At 37.1% G+C, this 27972-nt stretch overlaps 1 protein-coding gene and 1 long non-coding RNA gene across 2 annotated transcripts; both read left to right on the top strand.

The window, feature by feature from the left end:
• The first annotated feature begins 9209 nt into the window (after window positions 1-9209).
• BET1 (Bet1 golgi vesicular membrane trafficking protein) lies at window positions 9210-18632 on the top strand. Its single transcript, XM_077856894.1, has 4 exons — window positions 9210-9408; window positions 13204-13328; window positions 16107-16163; window positions 17470-18632. The coding sequence occupies exons 1-4, from the start codon at window positions 9390-9392 to the stop codon at window positions 17623-17625; spliced, it is 357 nt and encodes a 118-aa protein (XP_077713020.1). The 5' UTR covers window positions 9210-9389; the 3' UTR covers window positions 17626-18632.
• A 3910-nt stretch (window positions 18633-22542) lies between these two features.
• On the top strand, window positions 22543-27440 carry LOC144288351 (uncharacterized). The gene is made up of 3 exons (XR_013356298.1): window positions 22543-23133; window positions 24512-24657; window positions 25155-27440. It is a non-coding gene; the product is annotated as an uncharacterized LOC144288351 (long non-coding RNA).
• Window positions 27441-27972: the final 532 nt, after the last annotated feature.

Below are 27972 nucleotides of genomic sequence, written 5' to 3' on the forward strand. Positions count from 1 at the left end.
TTTAAACTAGCCTTGTCTTAAGGCCTTCTAGATAAAGAAATGTTTCAGTAGACTCTGGCAAGCCACTCCATTATTTCACTAGCATTAGAATCTGTCAGGTAGGCTTCTTCTTTCATCAATTAAACCTCACTGGGTAGAATATTAGTGGGGGATGATGCTACACCTAAGGACCAATCTACCTAACTTCTTCAGGTGGGCTAAGGAAGCACACTAGTCATCTGATACAGAAGAAAATTCTCTTCATGACTCTTCTTTTCCTATTCTTTCTAGAATAGGAATAAGGCAATATATAAATATTCATGGCCATGCATGATGGCCATTGGCCACCATTTCTCTAATGGGTGGCACCTGGAAGCAAAAAAAAAAAAAAAAAAAAAAAGTTATTCTTTAATGGAATAAAGTTCTAAATGATCCAAATTTCAGAAGAGTACATAAGCATGAATATTTATGTTACACATTACCATTTAAAAACATTTTTTTCTCCTTTCAAAGCTTCCTAATTGAGCTATAAAAATTCATGCTAGCCTAGAATTAGGCACCCATGCTAAGTGCCCAGAAGTGTCATATTAACACTTTAATCAAGTCTGGGGGCTGGGACTGAGGTGGCAAATTCTCTCTCCCCTACTCCTAAGAAATCAATTTTGTAATTCCTTCTATAAGAATTCTTATTTCCACATAATTCCTTGCTAATAGTCACTGATCAAACTACCTTTTACTAGAGCCCTATTTAAAAAAATTTTGAGGGGGTGAGGGAGTACTTTATCAAAGAAATCAAATTCACGATATCTCTCATCTAGCCATAAACAGCTTTTATGGGCAGGTAAATAGTAAAGCAAAGATGACATTTATTTTATTATAGCAAAGAATGTTGTAAAGGACATGGGAAGACCACCATTCATTAATTTTAAATTACATTAGCAAAATTATTTTGAGTTATAAACCATCAGAACCCAGCAGATTTAGGAAAAGTTCTATACCTCCCCATCCCCACTGCCTAAATTTACATTGGAAAGGAGAGCCTATACCATGAGGAGAGCTATTATCAGAGTTACCCTTCTACCTAAGAAAGGTATATCTGCATTATAGGGTAACCTGTGTCTTCCAAACATTTCCTCTTACCTTCCTGCTAATGACCTTCCTCCTATTTGTATCCCTAGACCCCTAATCTTCTCCTTAGCTCAGAATGTCATATAAGCCTCTTGTTGCTTTTTTTGAAATTTCACATCTCTGTGGACTCCCCCCACGTACAAATTTAAATTTGATTTTCTCTTGTTAATCTCTCTCATGTAAATACAGCTCTTCGTTGAGCTAGAAGAATCTTGGATAGAAGAAAATTTCCTCCTCCCCAGCAGTTTAAATTTTGACTCCATCTTAATGCCAGAAATGGTCTTCTTGTAGAAAAAACAAAACAAAACAAAACAAAACAAAACAACAACAACAAAAAACTTGTTACAGAAGAATTTAAAATTAATGAATTTGGGGCACCTGGGTGGTTCAGTCGGTTAAACCTCTGCCTTCAGCTCAGGTCATGATCACAGGGTCCTGGGATTAAGCCCCATGTCAGGCTCCCTGATCAGTGGGGAGCTTGCTTCTCCCTTTCCCTCTGCTATTCCTCCAGCTTGTGCTCCCTGGCTCGCTCTCTCTCTCTCTCTCTCTCTCTCTGACAAATAAATAAATAAATAAAATCATTTTAAAAAATTAATAAAATTAATGAATTCCTCTAATTCATTAAAATATGGGGATTGGATTTAATTTCAGAATCCCTATCAATGTGAATGAGTTCTAAACAGGAAATTCAGACTGTCTTTCTGTAGACAGTCTGTGTGGAAGCCACAACTTAAGACTTCACCTGCAGGGAGTGTCAGAGAACTCAATGTGTTTCAAACAAGATTAGGCCTTTATCTTGCCTCTGCAGAGAAGATGGTCTTCTGACCCCAATAAAGAAAATTCAATAAAATAAAGAGCAGTGAAGGTAGATGGCCAAACTCACCTGGGTTAGGAATACAAATCAATGCCCTTACTAACAAACCATAACTTTTATGGCCAGTTTATGATAGTGATAAAGGCCCCAGTGATATGAGTGAGCACATAGCCTTTACTTTTCTAAGCTATTCCATGAAATCTGTTTATTGTTCAGAACAGAGACCAAGAACTTTTATGCAAATGTTCAGGCTGCACACATGCTTTAATGTACTAATAAATAATACTTTTTCCTACCCCTACAACAACTTCTTAGAGAATCTTCTCTGCCCAAAATTTTCTTCCCAAACTTCTATCAATCATCATTAGCTAATTGAACTGATCAGGAATGGGCACCCTGCTTTTGACTGATCAGATTTTCACTTCTACAAAACTAGGGCTGGGAAACTGCCTGAGACATTATTACAGAGATTAAACCAAAGGGTCAGAGAGACATAGGGCTAAAACTTTCGTGTTGGGCTAGTTATGGAAATCTAATTTTCAAAATAAAGTAGATGAGAAATGTGGAGAAGAGACACCTCATAGACCCAGAGGAACAAAATTGGCTTTGTCTACCACCTCCTAGCTACTTAAAAGTAACCAGTTTTCTAACTTTTAGCACAAAAAAAAAAAAAAAAAAAGCTCTTGTTTCCAGAGCATCTAGCTGGCTCAGTCAGTGTTTCCATCTAGTTTCTTTCATTCAATATTACAGTTGTGAAATTCATTTATGCTGTTGTATGTTGTGTAAGGCTTTCCATTATCATTCCGTAAAGTGCAAACGTATGTATTTGCTAGTTTATTTATCCATTTATTCTGTGGGTGAGCAACTACACTGTTTCTGGTTTGTAGGTTTTGTTCATAGTGCAACTCTGACCATCTTTTTGTTATGCATATGTTTACCTATTGTTAACATATGCCTGGGAGCAGAATTTGTGGTTCATGGGCATATATGTACATTTCAGCTTTAGTAGATACTGTCAAGCCATTATCCAAGGTGATTATACAAATTTACACAACCATCAATAGCATTTAAGAGTTCCAGTTGCTCTACATGCAAATCTCTATTAACACTTGACATTTTATGTGTGTGTGTATATATATATATATATATATATAGCTATTTTGAAGGAGGTATAGAGTGTTATCTCACTATGGTTTTTATTTGCATATTTCCAATATCAAATGATGTTGAGCAACATTTCAGATATGTATTGACCATTTGGATATCCTTTTTTGTGAAGAGCTCTTCAACATTTTTGGCCAATTTTTTTTTTTAAGATTTTATTCACTTATTCATGAGAGACACAGAGAGAGAGTCAGAGAGGCAGAGACACAGGCAGAGGGAGAAGCAGGCTCCATGCAGGGAGCCCGATGTGGGACTTGATCCCAGGTCTTCAGGATCAGGCCCTGGGCTGAAGGCAGCGCTAAACCGCTGAGCCACCTGGGCTTCCCCTTTTTGGCCATTTTTAAATTGAGTTGTCTTTTCCTTTTTAATTTGCAGGAATTCTTTATGTATTCCCCATATTAGTCCTTTGTCAGATACAGGTATTGCAAATATCATATTCCATTAGTGACTTGTCTTTACGCTTTACTAATGATGTTGTTTAATGAACAGGAGTTCTTATTTTTAATGTAGTATAATTAATCAAATTTTTCTTTTTTGGTTAATGCTTTTTTGTGTCCTGTTTTGTTGTACCTTTCTAACCCAAAGGTACGTATAGTTTTATTTAACTTTTCATTTTAGGCCTGTTATCCATATCAAACTGATTTTGGATAAGAAAGAGGTAGGGGTAATAATTCTTTTTATCATGTGAATATAAATTGAATGAGTGCCATTTATTGAAAAAAGTGTCCTTTACCCCATTGTGCTACAGTGTCACCTTTGCATCAACCAAGTGACAGTATATAAAGTACAAAGTTGAGATCTGTGATGTAGAAGTACCATAAAGCAAATTAAGAAGTCTCAAATCAGGTGCAGGAAAAAATTACTGAAAGCACAATTACATTTTAAGGGAAACGCCAGGCTTGATCTTCCTGGAATGTGAGTGTCAAACAATGTAATTCGCAGTTCATGTAAATCATTTTAATGTTATGTGCTCTGAAACCATTATATTCAGTCTATAAGAATGAAAGGAACCAAATACTGAAGATATAAACATTTGACCATCTCAGCTGACTGTGGGATTAGGGCTTATAACAGACAAGATGATAAACTTGTTTTTTTGGACTCTGGCTACAGAGTACTCCTGCGTCAATAAACTAAGGCAAACTGAAATAAGACAACTTGGGTATATCTGTGACAGTCTTGGCCCAGTTTTAGAAATCAAGAGTAGTGAGGCCATTGTGTGCAATAAAACAAATATATTGGGTGAATGTCTCCTATATAACAACTGAAAGCATTTTCTACCCCTGAACAACTTATTGGAAATGTTTTCTCTCTCACATATACATAACTAATCTGTACTATTGGGAAAAAAACAAGTCAGCAGGCAGAGTAATTAAATAACATGTCTGTCAAAGTGTCTAACAGTGCTACACAAATAAAACTGCATTGTGTACTTCATTTTTTCTTTTGTACTTTGAATGTATCAGTATGATAATTCAATATAGTTCTTGAGGAATAAATGCTATTAAAATAAAATGACTGTCAACCTGACTAAATTAGTCTTGAATATAGGTAATGCAGAGCCTTTTAAAATGTACAACACCAATATTTTCTAGGCAATGGAAATTAAACCTATCGTCTTTAATTTAAAATGATGTTTTAGAAATGGCAAAGATGTCTCTAAAATTGGAATATTAAAAGGGCAGCCTATGCAAAGTGCCCATTTTGAAATTTAGCTCTACTGTAGGTTCAGATAGTCCAAAAAAAAAAAAAAAGTTACTGATTAACTAACATTCAAGAAGGAATCATTTCCCAGAACGAGGTCTTAGTAACACAAAAGAGTTGCTGGAAGAGTGAAACATCTTGGAGTGAAACATGAGATAGAGCCTCATCTCTGGGATCACACCTCATCACTCAGGTTGTTGGGATTGTGCCCGCCTTGAGGAAATTTTTTCTACTGCCTGTACATGCCAAGTCATAAGAATTTCACTCATCTACGGCTCATTAACCACTTACTGCAGACAGAAACCAACTTGGTGGGTGGTTGGAAAGAACCATGTACCTTACAACTTCTTCTCCTCCTTTTTCTTTCCTTTTGCCCTTTTTTTTTTCCTTTTTCTTCAAGCACTACACGTATACCCCATTTTTTTGCTTTGTAGTGAATTTCACTGCATAGTTATTTCACCTTGATCAATCTTTCCCTGTGGATATATATTCTATATTTGCTCACTCTTTCCGTTTTTCTCTACCAATTATGGCCCCATTGCCTCAGAAGATTTCTCTCTGAACCAGGGTCCCACATGCAACTTTTGCAGTTGCCCAGGACCCCTTCCTAGAAGAGCATCACACTTGATTTAATGGTCTTTGGTCACTGTCTTGATATTTAACTTTATTTCTGAACTTGTGTTTTGTAACTGAAGTCTAATGGAACAGTGGAGCATGCACATGGGCAAAAGAGATATGTGTGATATACATATTTATTGTTTCTTACCACCCCATTCACATGTAACATTTGCCATGCCCCATGAACATCAAATTCCAGAGGACCCATAATGCATGGAAGTTCAGGGAGTTCACACTATGTAAGATAGTGTGTCAAGTCTGTGACTGGGTGTTGACACCCTAAAAGGCCACATGTTCTACTTGTATCAGAACTGCTGCAGAAAGAAGAAATATCCAAGGAACTCTATCATATTCTTCCTTACTCATCTTACTTCCTTGTATTAGCCAGTTGTATTGAAAACGATCACATTAAAGGAAAGGAAAAGGTAGAGCAACACATAATTCCTTTTCTTTTCAGTCCCTCCTAACTCATCAGTAAGCTGAAGGTAAATTGTTGGTAGAGTATCAAGACACAGTGCATATCAAGACATAGAATAAAGACAGTTGGGTTAGTTTTGTGTAGTACTTCTATAAAATACATTTTCATATATGAGCTATGAAGTATGAATTTTGTGACTTGGGTGATTTCACATATGAGTTAAATGCTTTTATATTTGAATTTAAAACTGTCATTGCACAATGTAAAGATTAAGTGTAAAAATCATACTAATGATTTAAAATTTCATTTTTTTAATTAGAAGGGCATTACATAACAGAGAACACGATGACAGGTTGGTAAGTGGTAAGGATTGTGACAAAAGGAAAAAAGCTTTATTTTTTTAAGTACCTTTAACTGCACTTTTTCCCCTGCTCTTTCAATCAAGGGTATTGCACTTTAATTTGGCCCTGGGCCCCCACAAATCATGCAGCTGGCTCTGCTGAAGACTTTTCAGTTGGAATTGTGTGCCTCACTTTTACTAATTATGGCTGAGAGGGTGACATCAATACTAGCAAAGTTTTGGAAAGGGATATTCAAATTTGTGACCCTTTGGAAAATCTCTGAAAACTTTCTTCACACTTTCAAGAAGTTTTGAGTAAAACTAATACCTTCTCAAACACAATAACCAAAATAGTTTTTAAAATTCTATTTCTTGTAATGATATTGCCTTATTTTATGATGAGGATTACAATTTTTTTTCCTACTGGTTTTCACTGAAATAATGTAGTATTTCAGCTGTACTACAGGCTACATAGACTTTGAGTGGCCAGCACAGGAGTCACAATAACCATGGGCTGGGTGTTTCCTAGGGCTGGGTTGGAAACCTTACCATTATCTGCCTCCAGGAGAAATATGTTTTAAATGCCAAATAATTAACTTACAAACTAACATTTTTCTATAGCCTGTTTGCAAATCAAGAGCCATCTCCTTTTGCTTTACAGTTTCTTATGGTTTCAATATGATGCTCGATATATCCTAAATTTGCTTAATGATTGGAAATTTTTTTTTATTTTTTATTTTTTTGGAGAGTGTGGTGTGTTATTGTCCCTTGGATTAGCCCTGGTCAGGAAGAGGCAGGACATATGCACAGGAAGCAGAATACAGGGAGCAAAAGTTTCAAATTGTGTACCAAGATTCAGACATTTCCTGTTCATTTTCTTGATTCTGTAATGACTACTAGGAATATTTTTTTCTTTTTATTTTTTTAAATTTATTTATGATAGTCAGAGAGAGAGAGAGAGAGAGAGGCAGAGACACAGGCAGAGGGAGAAGCAGGCTCCATGCACCGGGAGCCCGACGTGGGATTCGATCCCAGGTCTCCAGGATTGCGCCCTGGGCCAAAGGCAGGCGCTAAACTGCTGCGCCACCCAGGGATCCCTAGGAATATTTCTTTTAAGTCATTTTTTAAATCACTCCTTTCTTTAGTCATTCAGTCATTCGAACTCTCAGAGATGAGGCATTTTCTATGAAATTTTCCTACGAGAATAGAGAAAAATTTTGAAATGCTTTGTATCTCCAAGAATTTTATTCATCTTCAATCAGTAAGAAGTTAGGTGTTTTAACTTGAAAAGAGAAAGAAGACAACAAGAAATGATAAATGATAAAACAAAAAGAATTCCCTGTAGTCTTTATGTCAGTTGTGGCCACGTTGAATAATTATTCATCTGTATATTAAAATCCATATTTTCTAATTCATCTTTGGAATGCCTGATCCTTTCAACTGCTACCATCTTAATTTGAGACTAGCAACAGGAGCGAAAAACCACCTGCCTGTATTTGGATTTTTAGGTCACAAGCTCAATATAAACCCATTTTGCCTGTCTTGATTTACATTCTTGCTACATTTGATTACTTCTCCCCCCTCCTTTAGCTATATTCTCAGATCTCCCTCCCATGGAAGAGAAGTAGTTTATAAGAAGACAAGTACACATATAATTTAAATGGTCTGTTTAGGTAAACCTAACATTACATTTTTAAAATTACATTTATATTTCTACGAGAAAGCCTTCTTTCAGTAAAGAAGATTTCTCTGACATGTTCTTATAGAACACATGTACTTTTTACAAAAGAAGGGACTGTCACAGATTGTAGATTAAAGGGGGGAAGCCTTGCCATCATTTCCCTCACTGAACCTTCCGTGTTTATTTGCAAAACTTGTCCCTGATGCAATCTTCATTCCATTCCATAGCTTTTAAAGAATGGCGGTTTATTTTTATGAAGACCATTCTTCCTCCCCCAAGCCACTCTTGGATAAAAGGTTACTTTTCATGTTAATCTTTCATCAGAAATTGTTTTCGTGTGTATTTGACAAAAGCAACCTTCAGACAGACTCACCTGCCACTATTACAGTCAACGTTCAAATCGGGGAAACTATAAGGAAACACTAAAGTATTAGAGATCACATCCTCAGAAATCTCTAGTAGCAACAAAACCGCAAACACCCAGTGGTTTTTTTTGTTTTTGTTTTTGTTTTGTTTTGTTTTTCGAAAATCCTGTGAGATAAAATGAAATTGTAAGACTAACCCGGATTCCAGTACCACCCCACCCTTGCCAACAGGTTTTTAAACCCTTACGCTGATTGGCACATTCCCCTGTAAATAGTATTTCCAGACTCTGTGTCCGTTTTATTTGTGGGTTTTTTTTTAATAAATTTATTTTTTTATTGGTGTTCAATTTGCCAACACATAGAGTAAGACCCAGTGCTCATCCCGTCAGGTGCCCACCTCCGTTTTCAAGGTCTAAGCGGGAGAGAGTCTAAGGGCCCTCGGGTCCCTACCAGCTAAGAGCCAAGCCTGGTTATTTCTGCAAATGCACCCAACCCAGCAACGGCGAACTAATTGCGGAGCGTCCCCGGGGGCCCCATTCCTTTCAGCGACCGCCTCTCGGCGCGGGAGTCTTCGCCCGCCGCACCTGGCCTTCGCTCCCGGGTGACCCGGCGCAAACCTGTTACTCTCCTCCTGCCCTTCCGTGGGTCTCAGGGGACTCTGTGTGAGATCAGAAACTCCGATCAAGTTTTCCGGGACTTTCCCTGAACTGACTCTAGAGGTCAGAGGAAGTAAGAGAAGGAATCAGGCCGGAAAGATGAGTCAACCATCCTCTCAAGGTCTGAGAAGGGCAGACCTATGGTGTTAAACTCGGGGAAGCGGGGGGGAGGGATGGGGAGCGGCGACAAGCTGAGAGCGAGGTCCAGGGAGCTGCAGGCTCAGCAGCCAAGTCGCAGCATGCGCCGCTCCAGCAGCTGGGTTCGCGCCACGCCCCTGCCTCGCTACCTGTCGACGGGGAACTACATTTCCCAGAATGCCATTCACGCCGCCTCGCGAGGCAGTAAGAAGTTCCTGGGTGACGCCATCAGCCGGCGCGATGTTTAGACTCCAGTGATGTCGTGGCGCTTCGGGGAAAGAAGTTGGAGGTTCTCTGGGCCCTGGTACTGAAGACGCCGTCCGGGGTCCCCTGGCCCCTTCCTCCCCACCCCTCCATCAGCTTTTTCTTCCCTACTCTGGCAGGATGAGGCGTGCAGGCCTGGGTAAGGAGAGGGCCGAGGTTCGAAGTTCGGGGGCCCCCGAACTGGCTGTACTGGGCGCGGGGACGCGGAAGGAAATCGGACCAGTCATGTCACTGGCATCTGGGCCCGAAAGGGGATGTGTGGAGGAGTCTTTGGAGGCGGTACCCGGTAGAAACACACCATTTGCCCCAGATCCTCGGGGTTTCCTGTAGTTTGGTTCAGTTCCAAGTTTGAATGGTAGGTTTGTAGAGCGTAGTGGAGGCGTGGGGGCGGGGTATGTACAGGTGCTGATCCAATTGCCAAGGGTTTTGGGGGTTGCCGACTGTCCGAGACCGATTACGAAACCCGCTGAGCTTCCCCCGAGCTTGGCTTCTGTGTCTCGTGCTCTACTCGTCCTGGAGCTTAGTTTTTTTGTACAGAAGCGAAATTCGAAGAATAACGTTGCATGCGAAGCGCTAATAACAGTCGTATTAATCTGGTAACAGCGGGTTACAAAGGTAAAAGTACCCGTCATTACTGTTACAGGCCGTGGTATGTAACATCGGGGTCAAAGGCCATTTTACACAGAACATTCTCTGAGTCTTGTTCCGCTGTAAAGACTTAGGTTCACCACGCACAAGGATTTTTAAGGGGTCGTTATAACGCACAGCTAATAAAACAGCATTTTGTGGGGTTTGAAGCTATTAAGAGATGATTAAAAAAAAAAAAAGAGCCTGCTCAATCAGCCACAGTGTACCTGAGAAAATATGTGGAATACTTGAAAAAAGATAATGTTGCCTTTTTCAGTGGTTACAGTAAAATGGAGAAAGGAAAAAAAAAAAGGTTTTTTTTTTTTAAAGTTGGTGAAAAGTACTTTAAAGTTGGTGAAAGTTGCCAGTAACTTTAGACTTTGTTCATTGATTTAAAAAAAAAAAAGTATGAAAAAGAGCTTTTGAAAAATAATAGCTTTTATGAATACTTGGGTCATAGAAAGAAAGTTGGCCAGGTAAATTGTAGAGAACACAAAATAATTTTGAGCAGTTTAGTTTTATATGCCTACATGGTTTTATTTTAATCATTATTAACGATAACAAGCCTTTGTTGTGGTACTTGAGTAAGCTCTAGGTATACAGTTGAGTATGGTTCTGTTTGTGTTCCCAAAGCTTCCAGTCTAGTTGCTGAGTAGGAACATGTAAAAAGATGAATTATAGTACAAGGTGAGAGTTGTACATCCCAATACCGAATAAGTTCTACAGCTGGTGTCTCGGATTTCAGATATAGAGCACTGCACACTTTGTAGAGACATAAGAACTTGAACTAGAGCTTGATTAACAGAGGATGAGAGAGGCGAGTTCCAGTTGGAAGCAAGACTCCCCTACCCCTTCTCATAGGCCCCAAAAGTTGTAGGACTAGAATTATGAATGGTGTGTATAAGGGATTATCATTACACCAGTTTGATTGAAGTAGGAGTCATGGAACCAGAACCAAATTGAGGAGATCTTGGAGTGCCCGGCCAAGGAGTTTACATCTCATTAATAGATCCTTTGGCCTCCTTTAATGTTTTTGTGCAGCAATGTGCCGTGATAAGTTGCAGAAAAGAGACTTGAGAAATTGTGGTTCTCAGCCCTAATTACATAGATTCACCTAACTGTACATTAGCTTTTAAGGCATTGATACCTGGACTGCAGCCCAGACTAATTATGTTAGAATCTCTAGGATAGAGTTTGTTTTGTTTTGTCCCAAGCTTCCTTGTAGTTGAGTGGAAAGATGCTTACTTACGTGTCTATTGCTATCATTTACATTGGTGTGATTTTTTTTTTTTTTTTTGAGTATCAGTGTGTATTGACCTGAATTTTAAACTTGAGATAAATAATGAAGCTGATAGATGCTCATGTAGCACACTTCCCATGAATCTCTAAGTGATTTGGTTCAATTATTAATAGAAACTACCCTAAAGAAGTAGCATTTGTCTAAATGGACAAAGGCCGAGGATGATCTTTGACATTCACTAGCTTTCCTATGTTTCCTACTGTATTGGAGAGTTTTATGGATAGTGTATCAGCAATTGAAGGAAAATTTGAGGAATGCAATTCTTTATTCCCTGGAACATACTTGTTTAACATTTTTTGTGTTTTTTGTAGTGGTGGAAATTGTGTAAGTGTCTGCTGCATATAAAGTACTCATTAGTTACAGGGAATATAGAAAAAGTATGAGACACTGTCTCTGCCCTCAAATTTGATTCCATTTTTGGAATGGAAGGCAGGTACATTCAAAGATGAATAACTATGAAGTCAGAGTCTATTTATTAATTCATTTATAGGTATTTATTGAGTGCCTTATTTTGTGTGTGTGTGTGTGTACACATTTGTGGGGGATATACACCCACGAGTGAAACAAATTTAGTTTCTGCCCTTATAGTATCATCTAGAGTGTGATGTTAGTGTTCTGTACAGTAAGAACTATAATAATTAAGAGGGAGTTTTGCCTTTAGGAGAAAGTGAGGTTTGCACCATGTCTTGAAAGAACTTCCTATTTATACCTCAACTATCTTACAGCTACCAGCACAGACTATTACTTCCTGTCCTTCCATCTTTTACTGTCCCTATTGCTGCATCTGCTCTTTGAGTTTATGGAGACTTAGTCTGTGCATCATCCCTTTCCCTCATTTCTCTCTTGAAAACTGCTTCTATCCCTGTCCAGTGTAAGTCCCCACATTCCCTATATCCAGCTTCTCCTTTGGCAAGCAGTCTCAGCCTCTTGGGGCTCTTTTTTTTTTTTTTTTTTTTTTTAGCCCCAACACTGTAAACCTCTTGATCAAACTCTTGATCAATCCAACCATCCAGATTCTTACAGGCTAACTCAGGCTGATGAGCTCTTCTTCAGAAAAATCACACATCCAGGAGGATTGATACCATCACAGTATGTTGTCTCAGCCAGGATCATTTTATCCCCCTAGGACCTGCGTAGTCCTAGTCATTTTCCCCCATTATGCTCTTTACTGCTTTGTCCAAATGATACCTTTCCTTAAAGACAGCCTTATCTCTTCCTTTACTGAGAAAATTGATGGTATCAATTGTCTTTAAAAAAAAAAAAAAAAAGTGGTTAAACAACACCCTCAGTTATGCTTCCCTGTCTCAGTTTTCTAGCACATTTATATAGATTCACTCTTCAAGGCTCACTCCACCTGTTTGATCGCTTGATGAATACCAAGCACTTTATTAGGCAGAAGCTGTGACTGTATTCTCAGTGCAGTTTCATAGAAGATCAGCTCCAAACAGTAGGAGTTCCTGACACATAGGAGTTCCTGAAATATTTGTTGAGTGAATGCATGTCCCTCTTAACTTTCAGCTAATGTTCTCCATAAGTTATCCCAGCTCTCTTCTATTTAAAAGAAAGAGATGACAGTAAAGGACAGGCAGGAGTTCCCTCCTGCTGTATTTATCCTCTTTCTTCCTTTTCCTTCATAGCCAAGCTTCTTCAATGGATAGTTTATGCTACTACTTTTAGATTCTTTTTAAAATTTGTAGTTCTACGGAGCAGAGAATATATCCTGAATATCCTTGTATATCGGTGCCTATTTTAGCGTCCTGTGGGCAATCAATAAGCAATCAATAAAAAAGTATAAAAATGAATTGAACATTCTTTGCTTAGAAGGGGTCATTAGAAAGAATTGTTCTGATCTCTGTTTATTAATTTTTAAAATTCCTTTGAAGTGTGAATACTATAGACATACGTGGTCTGCAACGCCCTCCAGGGGTCTTTTTTGGTTCTTTCTTATTAAAGTTTCAAAAGTGGCTTGTTTTCGCTACAACTATACTGTGACTCTGATCCTTGCAGGTGAAGGAGTACCTCCTGGCAACTATGGGAACTATGGCTATGCTAACAGTGGTTATAGTGCCTGTGAAGAAGAAAATGAGAGACTCACTGAAAGTCTCAGAAGCAAAGTAACTGCTATAAAATCTGTGAGTATTTAACAGATGTTCTGTACTTTGAAATTTGTGTATTTATGTACTTACATGTTATGTATTTATAAACTATTTTTATTGGCATAATACTAAGGAATTCAGTTACCTAAGTTGTGTATAATTCAGCAAGGTCAAAACGCACTCAAAATTTGAACATGATTTGAGTAGATTAGAACATGTGGCCAGTCAAAACGTGATACAACTATTTATTTTTTTAAAACTTCTGGTTTTTGTGGGTAAATCTACAGCATTGTGTGTTGTCTGTAGTAATGTCTCAGAGCAGTCCATCTCCTGCACCCAAGCAGCTCTTCTCCTGACTTTTCTTCTCTTGTATCCTAAGCTACACACCTCAGTGTTTCACATATCTACCTTTGTACCTGATGTCAGTCACTGAGTTTTGTGCTTCTTTCTTTCTGTTTCTATTTCTACTTTTCTATTTCTGATACTATCCCTTGGTTTTCTTAGGTCAGTTACTGAGAGAGCCTCTTAACCTGTCTGTTCCTCATTTTTTACACATTCTGTTCTGAGTTACATACTGTCACCACAGCCATCTTTTTGGAATGTTTTTTAAATATGCTCCCAGATGTCTCCAGTGTCTTCTCATGATGTAAGAATGAAATTCACACTCTGTAGCTTGATCAAATAGGTTTTTCAAAGATTGTCCAAAGCTTTTCAGACCTTATACCCCACACTTCTGGAATGTATGTTTTCTGCCAGACAAATTAGAGTACTTTGTGTGTTGTGTGTATGCTGTTACTTGCACCCCCTTATCTTTGATGACCGTTGCCTTAGAGGTGTCCTCTTCTTCCTTATATTGGCTGATGGCTTGCCCATAGTAAACCTTCCACTTCACTGCACTCCTTTCTTCTTGCAAGCTTTACCTGATTACTACATCAAAAGTAACTTTTTTTTCCATGTGAACATAAGACCATTTGTACCATTTCTCTAGTATGTATTGAATAGGAACCTGCTATGTAAATGATTTGTATTGTAAAAGAAATTTACCAGAATGTAGGGTTTTCTTTTATACTTATTTTTATCTTTTACACAGCACCTAAGCATAATTCTTTATTGGTGGCATTGAACTTAATATGTATCAAATAAAGGAATTACAAAAAGGTGATTTTAACAGCATATGTGATTGATTCTATATTACATTAAACATGCTGTACACTAATAGAGCATTCAGTAGAAGCTCGTGTTGCCAAAACTTAATTGGTATTTCATTAGTCTTTGGAAAATAGAATTGTATTCAGCCTGGAGACTATTACATTCTGCAACAAGTATTGTTTTCAAAGTCATATTAAATCAAAAGGAGTTGATCAATGAACTAAGTAATATTATATAATGTTAACAATTTAAAAAATCAACATTTAAAGGGAATTAATTAAATGTTGGTTGTTTACCCCCCCCTTTTTTTTAAAGGATTTTAATTGTTTATCTGAGAGAGCATGGGCAGGGGGAGGGGGAGAAGAAGGGGGAGAAGCAGACTCTTCACTGAGCAGGGAGCCCAGTGAGGGGCTGGATCCCAAGACCCTGAGATCATGGCTGGAGCTAAAGGCAGGTGCTTAACCCACTGAGCCACCAGGGCAGTGGTTTTTGTTTTTTAACTCCAACGTTGATAATTTAGGCTCCTTGTTAGAGAAAGCTTTTCCCCCCTGGAAATATCTTTTCTTGGCATGATTGACAGTTGTAGAAAGTAGGTGGTTTGTGCTATTTAGCTTTATAGTCTCTGAATTGTTATATTTGGGGAAAAAGCTCATGTTGTGATCTGTAGCATTCTAGTGTGGTTTTCTGTCCATATCACCCCATATACTTTCCATACAAGATAAGTTCAGAGGAATATTTGCAGTGGTTTGCCAAGATTTTCATTTGTTTCATGTAATTTATCCAAATATTTTGGAAGTGAAGCCTTTGATGAATTTGTCATGTAAGGTATTACATAGGTTTTGGTCTGAATAGCAGCCCTAACCATGTAAATAGTATTTCTGTTAGGTTCAGCCTCTTTCTGCATAGCTCGGGATGGAGGTAACCATAACTTGCCAATTTTTTTCCAATTTATTGTCCTATTTTAAAGAAAAATACTTTTGGAATCTAAATAAATACCCAGTTAAGGTTATATATTCAAAGTAATGTACCATTTCATTAAAAAAGTATTAAGTACTTAATATAGATTTGAATTGATATGCATACTTGAAATATATCTTTTAAAATGTAAAGAATAAAATATACAGATAAATTCTGTTGTAGAATAATATAAAGAGAGGAAGAAAAAAGCATGCAAAAGAATGGATAAGAGAACCCAGAGAGAGATATGGACCAAAATTAAAAGGTGGAATTGAATATTAAGGTTGAAATAAAAATTAAGAGCAGAGAAATAATATCCATAGTCGGATAGGGTAGAAATTATTTTTTTTAAGATTTTTTATTTATTTATTCAGGAGAGAGAGAGAGGCAGAGGACACAGGCAGAGGGAGAAGCAAGCTCCACACAGGGAGCCTCACGTGGGACTCGATCCTGGGACTCCAGGATCATGCCCTGGGCTGAAGGCCGCACTAAACCGCTGAGCCACCCGGGCTGCCCAGTAGAAATTCTTAATCCATTTTCCTTTTATGTCAGTGGAAAAAAATATCAGAAGAAGGTATATGTATTTTGTATTTTTAGAAGACTGTTTTATTTGAGAAAATGAATATGCTTAGAATGGTATTATTCTTACTTTATAACAATTAAGTACCTTCATATGAATAATCATGTATGTGCTTTTTTTTTTAACAGCTTTCCATTGAAATAGGCCATGAGGTTAAACATCAAAATAAATTATTAGCTGAAATGGTAAGTGGTTATGACTTTAAATTGAAGAAATTTGATCTAATATTCTCAATTTAGTCTGTTAATCAGGAATAATATCATTTTAACTTTTATCCATTTTGAAATTAATCTAGAGATTATAAATCCTGGATTCCTCCCTGTTTATATTTCATTGCTTTGAAATAACTATAATCGGTTTATTTACTTCCCCATTTTTCATCTTGCCTAATATATACAATTGAAAGGATGAGGTGGAAGCCATTGTATCTTTAACCTTATAATTTAGAAACACTGTTAAAGACTCAGGACAAAAGACTATTTTGAGTGTTCTCCTAGATCTCCATGGGTATAGACTACCATGTAATCAAAAAGCACTTCATATCCAACCAACTGAATGTCTTTCACTTGTGAGTCTGTTTCTTTTGCTTGATCTCCTAAGGATCACTTCTGAACAAGTCAATAAGATTTGAACATAGTAACATCCCAGAACCTTTTATCTCAAGTCTAAGGGAGCTCAGCAACATACACCTTTTCTTGTGGAGCCTCTTTCCATTCTTCATTGTTTATTTTGGATGTCACTTCTCTGGACCTTCCCTAGTTTCTCCACTTGCTTTTAAAATTGTATTCAAAAGTGAATGTGACATTGAAAGCAATGTTCTTATGGATGTTGTACATTAGAGTCACCGGGGAAACCTGAAAATATTTATGCCTGGTTCCCAATCTAAATACTGATATGACAACTCCATAGAACCTGAGCTGTGCAAAGGCTATCATTATACTGGGACCTTTACATCTTAGGATATTCTCTTAAGTTTCAATAGACTGTACTAATACTTCAAGGTCAGCAATCTAAATAAAAGGATCTTAAAAGTAAAGTACATTTAACTGCTAACTATATTAAATTTTAGATGAATTATTGTACTGAATTACTGAACGCAACCAACCATTTGACCTTGGAGAGCAGTGCCGCCCCAACAAAAGCTGAGAAAACAGCTGCATGATAGTAGATGAACTACATACCTTTATTGTTAATGCTTTTTAATTCACATGATTGGGAAAAGACCTAAACAGTTTGGGATTTTGAATTACTCTGGTGCTGAAAGAAATGTTTATTGGATAATGAAAGAGCTTTTTATTCATTGAGAGAATTACTCTGTTTTGCACGGAGTAATCAGACTTGATTACCCAAGTTATAAACAGACTACTGAATTGATTAAACACTAAAAATATCATTAAAAATGTATTCTAATAACTGTATATTCAATTACTTAAATGTGCATATGTGGAATATTAGAATCTTAACTATTTTGTTTTCTTTTTCTCCTCACAGGATTCACAGTTTGATTCTACAACTGGATTTCTAGGTAAAACTATGGGAAAACTGAAGATTTTATCTAGAGGGAGCCAAACAAAGCTGCTCTGCTATATGTTGCTGTTTTCATTGTTTGTCTTTTTCGTCATTTATTGGATTATTAAACTGAGGTGATGCAAGTAAGTGTGAGTTTGGAATTTGTTCCAATTTAACTGTTTGCAGTACCACTTTGGTAAAAAAAAAAAAATCAGCATCAAAACATTCCTGATTTTCAAATATTACGACTTTTTCCATTGAGGATTACTGAATTTTACTTGTTTTGTAAATCACCTTAGATAAGACAGCGCTCCTTGAATACTGTTGCTTAATGACTCGTTTTTTGCCCCTATTTTCAGGGGTATTAAGATGGCCTGAAGTCATTGTGGCCCTAATAATTCTTTTTCCTGTTGTTTGCTGTCAAATTAAATAGCCATACAAAACGCTTCTGTTAGCATAAATGTAGGTTTATGTTCCATGTGAAGAAGCTTAGTGGGAGAATAACAGAATCCCTGGAGAGCCTGGTGCTGAACTCTTCAGGTAGTGAAGAAGTTTGTGATGGAATGGTATATGTATTTTCTTAATTGTCATCGACCCTGATATTGTACTCCCCTTTCCTCCTATATTTGGTTGAAACTGTAGGCTGATTTCCTTTTACCTACAGCATTCCTCTAAAATTTGATGACATGACTCCTCTTTCCCTCTGCCCAATGACCTCATCCTTCACTAAAGCTTGTTACTTTGGCACATTTCCTTAGGGCCCAAAACAAATGTATACCAGTCTAGTTGTTGTTTTATATTGACTTTATACATACCATTGACTTGGCGTATAATAGTTTTATGATTTTTAGCTACTTAGGTAGGCCATTTGGTTATCCTTTGTGACAGAATAATGTGAAGCTAAAGTTATTACTCAGCTCTGAATGGAAATAAAATTAACTGCCTCTGTTTTATTATGTGTTCAAAATAGATATTGAAAGTACTCGGGCATTGAATTTGGGGTTAAGTTGCTTTAATCTATATGTTTATAGAAAGGAAAGCAAAGATGGATAGAAAGAAATATTAAGATGTTCTTAAATACTCTGTATTGCTACCATTTGGAATTTGCCCAATAACGGGCTCTAAAAATAAAATTTTTAACGAAATATATTGTCTTTGTTGCCTCTTTTTTTTTTTTTTAACATAGAATCTAAGAAATGGTCCTGAAAACAGACCCCAAACAAAATCTGGAAAAGATAATATATTTGTATTATTTTCAAATAAATGAGATAAACCATGACTGCAGTTTCAAAAATCTCTTTAATTCCCTATTTTTTTTGTGTGTGTCTTATCTTTGATTTTGCTGAGTGTGCAATCCCTTTTGCTCATCTCTAATTAACTATAGATTCAGGTCCCATCTTTGGCTATGTTTGTCTTCATTTGGGCCTCTACTTGACAGATAAAACACCAGAACTGAGAAGGGTTGAGTGACTTCACATATAAAAAGCAGGCCAGAGGTCTTGTGATGTGATATGAGGGACTCTGGTTTGAGTTAGATGACCTGAGTTCAAATCTTGATTGCTTCCTGTGCTCAATGTTTCTGGGCCTGTTTCTTCATTAAATCACCTATTTCATAAAATTGTCAGAGGTAGATAATTTATTGAAAATATGTGGTATATAATCACTCAATAAATGTTAGTTCTCCCTGTCATTACTATACACATAAGGGACTTATTTTAAGAGCAAGACAATATGGTGGTGTCAGGCTTTGAGGTGATCCTGTGACTTCCAAGTAGAAATGCCTCTCAGAGATCAATTCAGTTTTCAAGAATTACTTAACTGTGTATTCTGTGCCAATTATGTGATGTCAGAGCTTGGGAAGTCCCAGAAATCATTGTCAAAAATGTCAAAAATTAAAATTGCAAAAGGAAGAGCAGAAGACCAAAGAAAAATGACTGAAAGATGGGAACAGAAGATAACAATGGAAGTAATGAGATCAAAGCCTTGGGAAAACCAGTGATGACAAGTGAAGAATGGATTTCAAGGTTAAGTTTTGGCTGTTAGGTGACAATCTTTGTAAAAGTATTAAAACGCTATTTATATCTTGGGTGTTATCAAGGAGATAGGGATTTCAGGAAAAGGGGTTTGGGGTGATGTAAAAGTGATTCTCATCACTGCATTGTCCAACATTTCTAATTTGCAGTTCTTTTTTGAGAACTGCCTCAAACAGGTCCCTAACCAGCATTTCATATAATTCCCTCATCACTGCCTTGGCTGAGATTCCTGGCAGGCAGGGGACTCCTCTGGAAACCTGTCCCTACCCCATTGGAGATTCCTCCTGCAGCACCTTTTCTCATCCTATTTGGGAGAACCCTAGCAAAAAGTACTCCTAGAAACAAAATTTGGGGGAATCGTCAAGTATGGGAAAATTCTAATCTTTTATAAATCTTTATAAGCCCATTGCTAACTCTGAAAAGTACTTTATTGCTATTGGTGTCTGGGAAGTTGATTATAATAACGGAACAGGCAATGTATTCACATTATAGTTTTTATTCAAACATTAGACGTGGATATATTTGGGTAATGGGTGGTAAACTATAAATTCCATATTTTAAACAGTAAAGCAAATTCAGGAAATGATAAAAATTCCAAATATCTGACAAAGTATCTACTCCATTTCACTAGGAGTTGGTCCTTGGAAGTCCTGACACATTTGCAAATAATAGAAAGTGTAACTTACCTACACCATCCCCTGTGGATACAGGGTGTAGGTCTACAGTGAGCAAAGGGAGAATTACACATACCACTGATAGAATTTAAATTAGCATGGAAATTAATTCATGGGTACTCCCTGAACAGAGAAAAGCTGTTAAACCTAAAACAAATAGGCATCATAAACATCAGATTCTGGAGCAGAAAACCCCCGCACCTGCACCAATAGATAGCTTCTAGTTCTATAAAATAAACTAGTTGTCCTAATTTTTCAATGCTCTTAAATTTCAAATTATATGTATTGAATTTGCTTCCTTGTAGAGAAAGTGGGAAAAGTGCTTGATAATTTGAGTTCATTCAGTCAGTAAATAACTTCATCAGGCTATACTGATGAATAACCTCTGACTAAATATTTACTGGGAAGCAGAATAGCATCGTCAGTAAGACGGAAAGCTATCACCCTGCCGGAGCATAAATGCTGGTTCCCACTCACACTGTGAGTTTGGGCTGATGACCTCTCCACCTCTATTATTATTACTCTATTTATAAAACAGCAATAAAAGTTGTGCATACAGATACTGGTAATACACAGCACTACCTTGCTACTGAAGTGCTAGTCCTTGTAAGGAAGTTAGAATGGGCTCCTGGGACTCAGTGGTAGCTGTTGCCTTTGTGGGTTCTGGGGTCAGGACACCTAGGAATCTTATCAGTCATGCTTACCCACATGTTGCCAAAAAAATTCTGGCCACTTTCTCCCCGCTGCCGAGCCGTCTCCCCGGCAGTACTGCCCTGCTAGCGCTGGAAGCAGCTATTTGTCTTCCCTCTTCTAGTGAGGGGTCACCAGTTTCTGGAATTTAGTTCATTAGATTTCTTTGCAGCCTCAGCAATCTGATGGGATTTTTTTTTAAAGAAAAAACCTATGATTTTCCAGTATATCTAGCTTATTTGAGTTCTTAGAATGGGAGCAAAAGATGTCAACTTTGGAAGCAGAAACCTAAAGACAGTTCTCTACCTGTAGAGAACCAGTTGATAAACGTTCTATTTCCTTTTACTTTTTCTACAATTATATTTTTAAATTCTATTTTGAAACTTCCGCATTACTGTTTGAGGTATGTGGCACAAATAATTTTCTTTTTAATTTACAAAGTGCCAACCAATTATTCTCACAGTAAATATTGGATAACACTTTCTTCTTTTCTTCTTCTTCTTCTTCTTCTTCTTCTTCTTCTTCTTCTTCTTCTTCTTCTTCTTCTTCTTTCTTCTTCTTTCTTCTTCTTCTTTTCTTCTTCTTCTTCTATATTTTTATAGTATATGATATGTTCTTTTTCTGGAGTATGTATTTTGTTCTGTCCAATTTTTTTATCCATGTACCAGTACCACACTATTTTAATTATTGGACTTTTGTAGGGTTTTAATAGCTAATAGATACCTATTCATTTTTTTCTGATGAACTTCATTATATTCAATAATATTTTAATAAACCATAGTGGATTTTGATAAGAAACACATTAATCTTTTATAACATCCTCTGAAAAAAATCTCTAAGATGTTTCCCTAATTGGAAGGTTGGATTTTGACCCCAAGCAAATTTCTCATTTCCTTTCATTATATGTTAATGTTTAAAGGTATAGTGGTAAACCAGGTTTCTGGGGCTAGGAGTGTGATTCATAGTAATTTCTTTTTCTTTGGTGTAAATATTCTCACCACATTTGATTACATACTATGATATGAAATCACTGAACACAGTTGTGAAAATACATGCACAATTGGCTCTCATTAACTGATGCAAACTAGCGCTGGTGTACTATATTAATGATAAATACTCTTTTAAAATATGTAGAAGTTTGGGGTGCCTGGGTGGCTCAGTCAGTTGAGCATCCAACTCTTGATTTCAGTTCAGATCATGATTTCAGGATCATGAGATCCAGCCCAGCAAGGGGTTCCATCCCTGCAAGCCTGGTTAAGATTTTCTCTCTCCTGCCCACTTTGCCCCTCCACCCTTCTCTTACTCTCTCAATCTCGCTCTCAAAAACAAACAAACAAACAAACAAACAAACAAACAAACAAAAAAGGTAGAAGTTATTTGTTTTTTTAAATTCACTTATATTTTAATGAAGAAAAACTAGGCAATGAAGTTAAATTGACATTAACTTGAGATAATATTTTTCAATGACAATGGACACTTCGAAGATCATTTGTTTTTTGTTTTTTAAGATACTATTTATCTATTTATTTGACAGAACACAAGTAGGCAGAGTGGCAGGCAGAGGGAGAGGGAGAAGCAGGCTCTCCACTGAGTAGAGAGCCCGATATGGGGCTCAATCCCACAACCGTAGGATCATGACCTGAGCTGAAGGCAGATGCTTAATTGAGCCACCCAGGTGCCCCTTAGAAGACCACTTGTGCATTTTGCATATGTTAAATTTTTTCTTAATCTGTATGAGTAAATCCATCTTCTGGTAGTTCAAATACTGTGTATGAATCATATACAAAAAGGGAAGGTGATTATTTTTATTCTCCATACTTTTCCCTGCAGTTAAATGGTCAAACAGTCTGCAAGGATCATTCTATATATTTTATAAAGCTCTTCTCTCTTAGAAATGTATTGGCTTTTGGGGGCACCTGTGTGGCGCGGTTGGTTAAATGTTCAGCTCTTAGTTTTGGCTCAGATCCTGATCTCAGAGTCCTGAGATGGAGCCCCATGTCACTCACTGCTCATTTCAGAGTCTGCCTCAGATTCTCTCTCCTTCTCCCTCTGCCCGTTCTGCTCAAGCTCTCTCTCTCACAAATAAATAAATCTTTTAAAAAAAAAAAAAAGAAATGTATTGCTTCTAAAGTTTATCTTAGTTGAGTAGTTCAACTAACTTACCTCTTTGCTCTTTTTAGAAGAATTTTTCACAAGCCTCTAAAGGACTACCAAATAAACTGAAGAGATTTGCGAAGTGCCGAGACCAGGTCTTAAAAATCTTTCCTTACCCTTCAAAATGAACAGAAAGATAGAAATATGTGATACATTTTTCACAAAAACATTATCTACATACTACATGTAAGATTCTAAAACTCACAAATATAACCACATTATCCATTATACATCTAAGTATTCTACAAAGCTTTGGATGATGTTTATAAAGAAAAACAAATGTTTGATGAATGTTTTCTTTTTTTACTGATTTATTCAACTTAGCTAACTTCATCAAAGGTCCAATATTATAAATTGTATGAAAAATTCTTCCTACTTTGCTTTTTCAAGGATCCATAATCATTATGTGATTCACATGCAAGCAGGCAGCTGAATAAGACTTTACCAGTACTTATAACTTCCCATGACTACAGTGAATTTGGAAATGAGCAAAAAAAAAAAAAAAAACACCACAGCATAACTGAAAAAAAAAAAAAAAAAGTCCAGATAAAATAGATTTTAATAAACAGCAAAAATACTTTGTTAGGTCATCAGCTTATGTTTTAAAAGAATATGTATAATTATTCATTTCCCCTCAATTTTATTTTATTAATTAATAGTCCTAAAAACTGATAAGCTCTCTGCATTATTAATCCATTGGCTTTGAACATACATTTTTTGCTTTCAAGGAAACTGGAGCATAACTTGTAATATATCTCATGTTCTGTGAGATAACTTGCATACAGAAAAGTTATTAGAATTAAATGCTTTAGTCTGCCTATAGACAGACTTAATGTTCAGCATTTTTGAAGTCTCCTTTTAACATATCTTAGTTTTGGGGGTGCCTGGGTAGTTCAGTTGGTTAAGTATCTGACTCTTGAGCTCAACTCAGGACTTGATCTCAGGGACGTGAGCTCAAGCTCTGCATTGGGCTCCACACTGGAAGTGAAGCCTCCTAAAATTAAAATTAAAAAAAAAATAATTTAATTTCACATTTATGTACATTTATATTTACATTATTTTTAAAAATTTCAAAGACAACTTGAATTTGTTTTGTTTTTGCACACACACATACACACACCAGCTTTCCATGGAGATCAAGTATCTTATGGTGATTTTTGGTAAAATATCCATACTATCAGATGGAAATTCCTTCACTAATTAATGGACTATCTTCGAGGTTATTGCTTGAAAGACAAGAAAATTTCTGATTGCTGGATGCTAGTCTGCTCCCTTAGATTCTCTTTACTTTGTCTGCATTTACTTCTCATGACTCAATAATTTAAATTTAATTTTAATCTATCTCTAAAATAGTTTCTAGAATTCACACAGAGAGCTTTCTAAGTGGAAGCAAGGGGGATAAAGAACATTCTTTTTATTGATTACACACTGTTTCATCTTCAAAACTGCCACAAAATTATCTCCTTTTTGAAGGCTCAGCAGAAATAACACCAAGGACGTGGCATATTTACGACTCCAGCAGAAAACTAGAAAAGCATGAAAATTTTCTTTGCACTCCCAGCCAAAGTCACATAGAACAAGTGGCAATGCCAGGTTTCTTACTATGAACTTCCTCACAGGTGAGAGAAGACAAATTGCTTAATGTAAAATTGTTTAATGCAAAGTTTAATTCATCTGCTTATGTACATGTAATGTATCTGAACCTCCCGTTGGGCACGGTTAGCCAACTGTCTTCAGGGTAGTCTCTCAGAATTCTCTTTCCAAACTTCTCAAATTTTGATAATTAAAAAAAAAAAGTAAACTACAAAACCATTTCATAAAACAACAGCATTCTAATATTCAAATTAAAGGCTACTATGAGTTTAATATACTTAAGTTCTTTGTATCTTTATTCTCCCTAGAATTAATCACTAGGAAGTCCTCATGTAATAAGATTTAGTATAAGTTAAATATTTGTGAGCAAGTGGCAAGGAAATAAGAATATATATATTTGAATAAGAATATATATATAAAGAAAACTTTATCAAAAATAAGATATTTTTGTTTCATTTAGAAAAGAAATATTTTATATCTACTATATAAGAGATCTTAAATTAAACACCTGTGTTTTCCCTAGAGCTCTCGGCACAAGACTACATCCCAAGAAGCATTTGATGAATCAATTAATGTGGCCTACTAGAGAATGTATCTTTTTTTATTATCTCTCACTAAAATTCCAGTGTGGAGAACATAGAAAATTCTCAATAAAAAAATGTGGCTTGATTAATAACATACCAAGTTCACTTACTAGCTGAGCTTCCTTGAATATTGGAGGCACAATACTACAACCATTAGTGGCCAAAAACTTGTTCCTAATTTCAAATTATTCTATGGCTTTCCTTTTTATAAAATTGAGGGAAGGGGTACCTTGGGTAGCTCAGTGGCTGAGCATCTGCCTTCAGCTCAGGTCATGATCCCGGGGTCCTGGGATTGAACCCCACATTGGGCTCCCCAAAGGGAGCCTGGTTTTCCCTCTGCCTATGTCTCTGCCTCTCTCTCTGTGTCTCTCATGAACAAATAAATAAAATCTTACCTTAAAAAAAAAGGGGGATGCCTGGCCTAAGTGGTTCACTGGTTGAGCATCTGCTTTTGGCCCAGGGCATGATCCTGGAGTCCCAAGATCAAGTCCTACATCAGGCTCCCTGAATGAGCCTGCTTCTCCCTCTGCCTATGTCTCTGCCTATCTCTCTGTGTGTCTCTTGTGAATAAAAAAATAAAATCTTTTAAAAAATAAAATAAAATCTTAAAGAAAAAATAAAGTTGAGGGAAGGTGGCTTAAAATCAGAAGCTCTGGGGATCCCTGGGTGGCTCAGCGGTTTGGCGCCTGCCTTCAGCCCAGGGCGGGATCCTGGAGACCCGGGATCGAGTCCCGCGTCAGGCTCCCTGCATGGAGCCTGCTTCTCCCTCCTCCTGTGTCTCTGCCTCTCTCTCTCTCTCTCTCTATGTCTATCATAAACAAATAAATAAATCTTTAAAAAAATAAAAAATAATAAAATCAGAAGCTCTGTCTACAGGGGTCAAGGACAAATGCCACCGAGTCAGGCACAAGTGGCAGCAGAGTCAGAAAAGCTGTTTCATATTCCTTCTCCTCTATCAGCATTCACCTTTCAAACTATAAGAGCTTTATCAGCATCTCTGACCCTAGCTGATCAGGGAAGCAGGCATTACATTCCCCCAAACCTAGATTTTTTTAAAGTTTTGTTTTTTTCTATTTCTAATCCTAAGTAATTAGACATGACTCCTGTCCTTCACAGACTCTGTCTGTCCTTCACAGAAGGACATGACTCCTGTCCTTCTGCATTTCACAGAAAGTCCTACAATAAGATGCATGACCCATTTAGGCAACAGTGTCAGTGGTGGCTTCTCACTTACCAGGGAGTTTCTCTGGCACACAGACCAAGGACTTGTGTAGGGCAAGGAGCGAGGAGTGGGTCACTACATCACCAGGGGAGGCAGTGAGGCTCATGCAGTAACTGGTTGTGCACATTTTGCTGCCATCATGATATAGTCATCACTTTTCTTCACCTCTGTTATCTTCATACCTACAGAAAAGAGGAATCAGAGGAAATAGAAGTTTTACTTTCTATCTTTCAGGGCGAATAGTCCATTCTCACTCATGAAAGGCAAGTAATGAATATTAGCAATTTAGAAACTCAGTTCTTTAGATCTACCATGGATATTCAGAGTTACACATTCCTAGTATGTTCACAGGATTATATAATTTTGAATTGAAAAGAAGACACTAATTCCAACACACTGTTTTATAAATGCATGGTTCTGGTCTCCATATTTTCATAGGTCAAACTGAGAGAAAACAGAGGATCAACTGAGTCAAGAGTGTATTATGAGTGGAGTAACAAAGTCAAGCAGATTTGTCTTGCTGATCTAGCTACCTTATTTCTCATTATCAAATTTCTAATCATTAACTTTAACTTAGATAATGAAATAGCCGAAGAATTGGTAAGAAAAGAAGACTGATGCTAGGGAAGAGAAAAAAGATAAAATCATTTAAATCTCCACATCAGAGGAGGACCACTGCGGGTCATTGCAAACAGCACAATAATCAACTCTAAGATATTCTAGGTCCTGAGTATGTGAAAAAAAAAAGACTGGGAACTCTCCAGATGGCTGAATAGGATTGAACAAACTATTTAGAATGCAGCACAGAGAGACAAATTAAAAACTGAAAATGAAATAAAGATATGTAAAATGAGAACTCTAACATGTCTTTAATATTCCCGAAGGGAAAAATGGAGGAAAAGGAAATGAGGCAAGTTTTGAAGAGACAATGGATGAAAAATCTCCAGAATTGAAGAAGTACATGAGTTTTCAAATTGATGTGCCACATTACCTACCTGTACAATGGAGCAGTGTTATAAAGGGAAAGGAAGGGGGGGAGAGGGGTGGGGAAGGAGGGGAGGAGAGGTGAGGGGAAGGGAGGGAAGGGGAGAGGACAGGACAAGAAACCCCACAGCTAGGCACACCATATTAAAAATGCAAAACACTAAAGATGAGGAAAAGCCATCTTTAAATATATTTCCTCCATAAGAGGAAAAATGAACATGAGAAGCAAGAAGATGCATGTAAGAGCAACACTAAAAGGAAATCAGTACTTGATTTATCTGGTCATATTTTTGCAAACGTAAACTGTTCCTTGCCTTCTTCTTCAGGTTTAGAGACCAAGAAAAAAATGGAGAAACAATGGCTTATGAAATAAAACCACTCCAGTCTATAGAACTCCACAATGGAGCCTAAAGCGGCACCACTGTAGATGTATAGGTTAGGACTAATGGGGACGAGGGTCAGAGAGGAATTGAACTTAAATGTATGCCCCAAATTCATGTAATGATATCATGCTTGGCCTTGCATGAGGAATTGGTATGGCCTCAAATATA

This window comes from Canis aureus, chromosome 18, assembly GCF_053574225.1.
Source record: "Canis aureus isolate CA01 chromosome 18, VMU_Caureus_v.1.0, whole genome shotgun sequence".
Classification (NCBI taxonomy): Eukaryota; Metazoa; Chordata; class Mammalia; order Carnivora; family Canidae; genus Canis; species Canis aureus.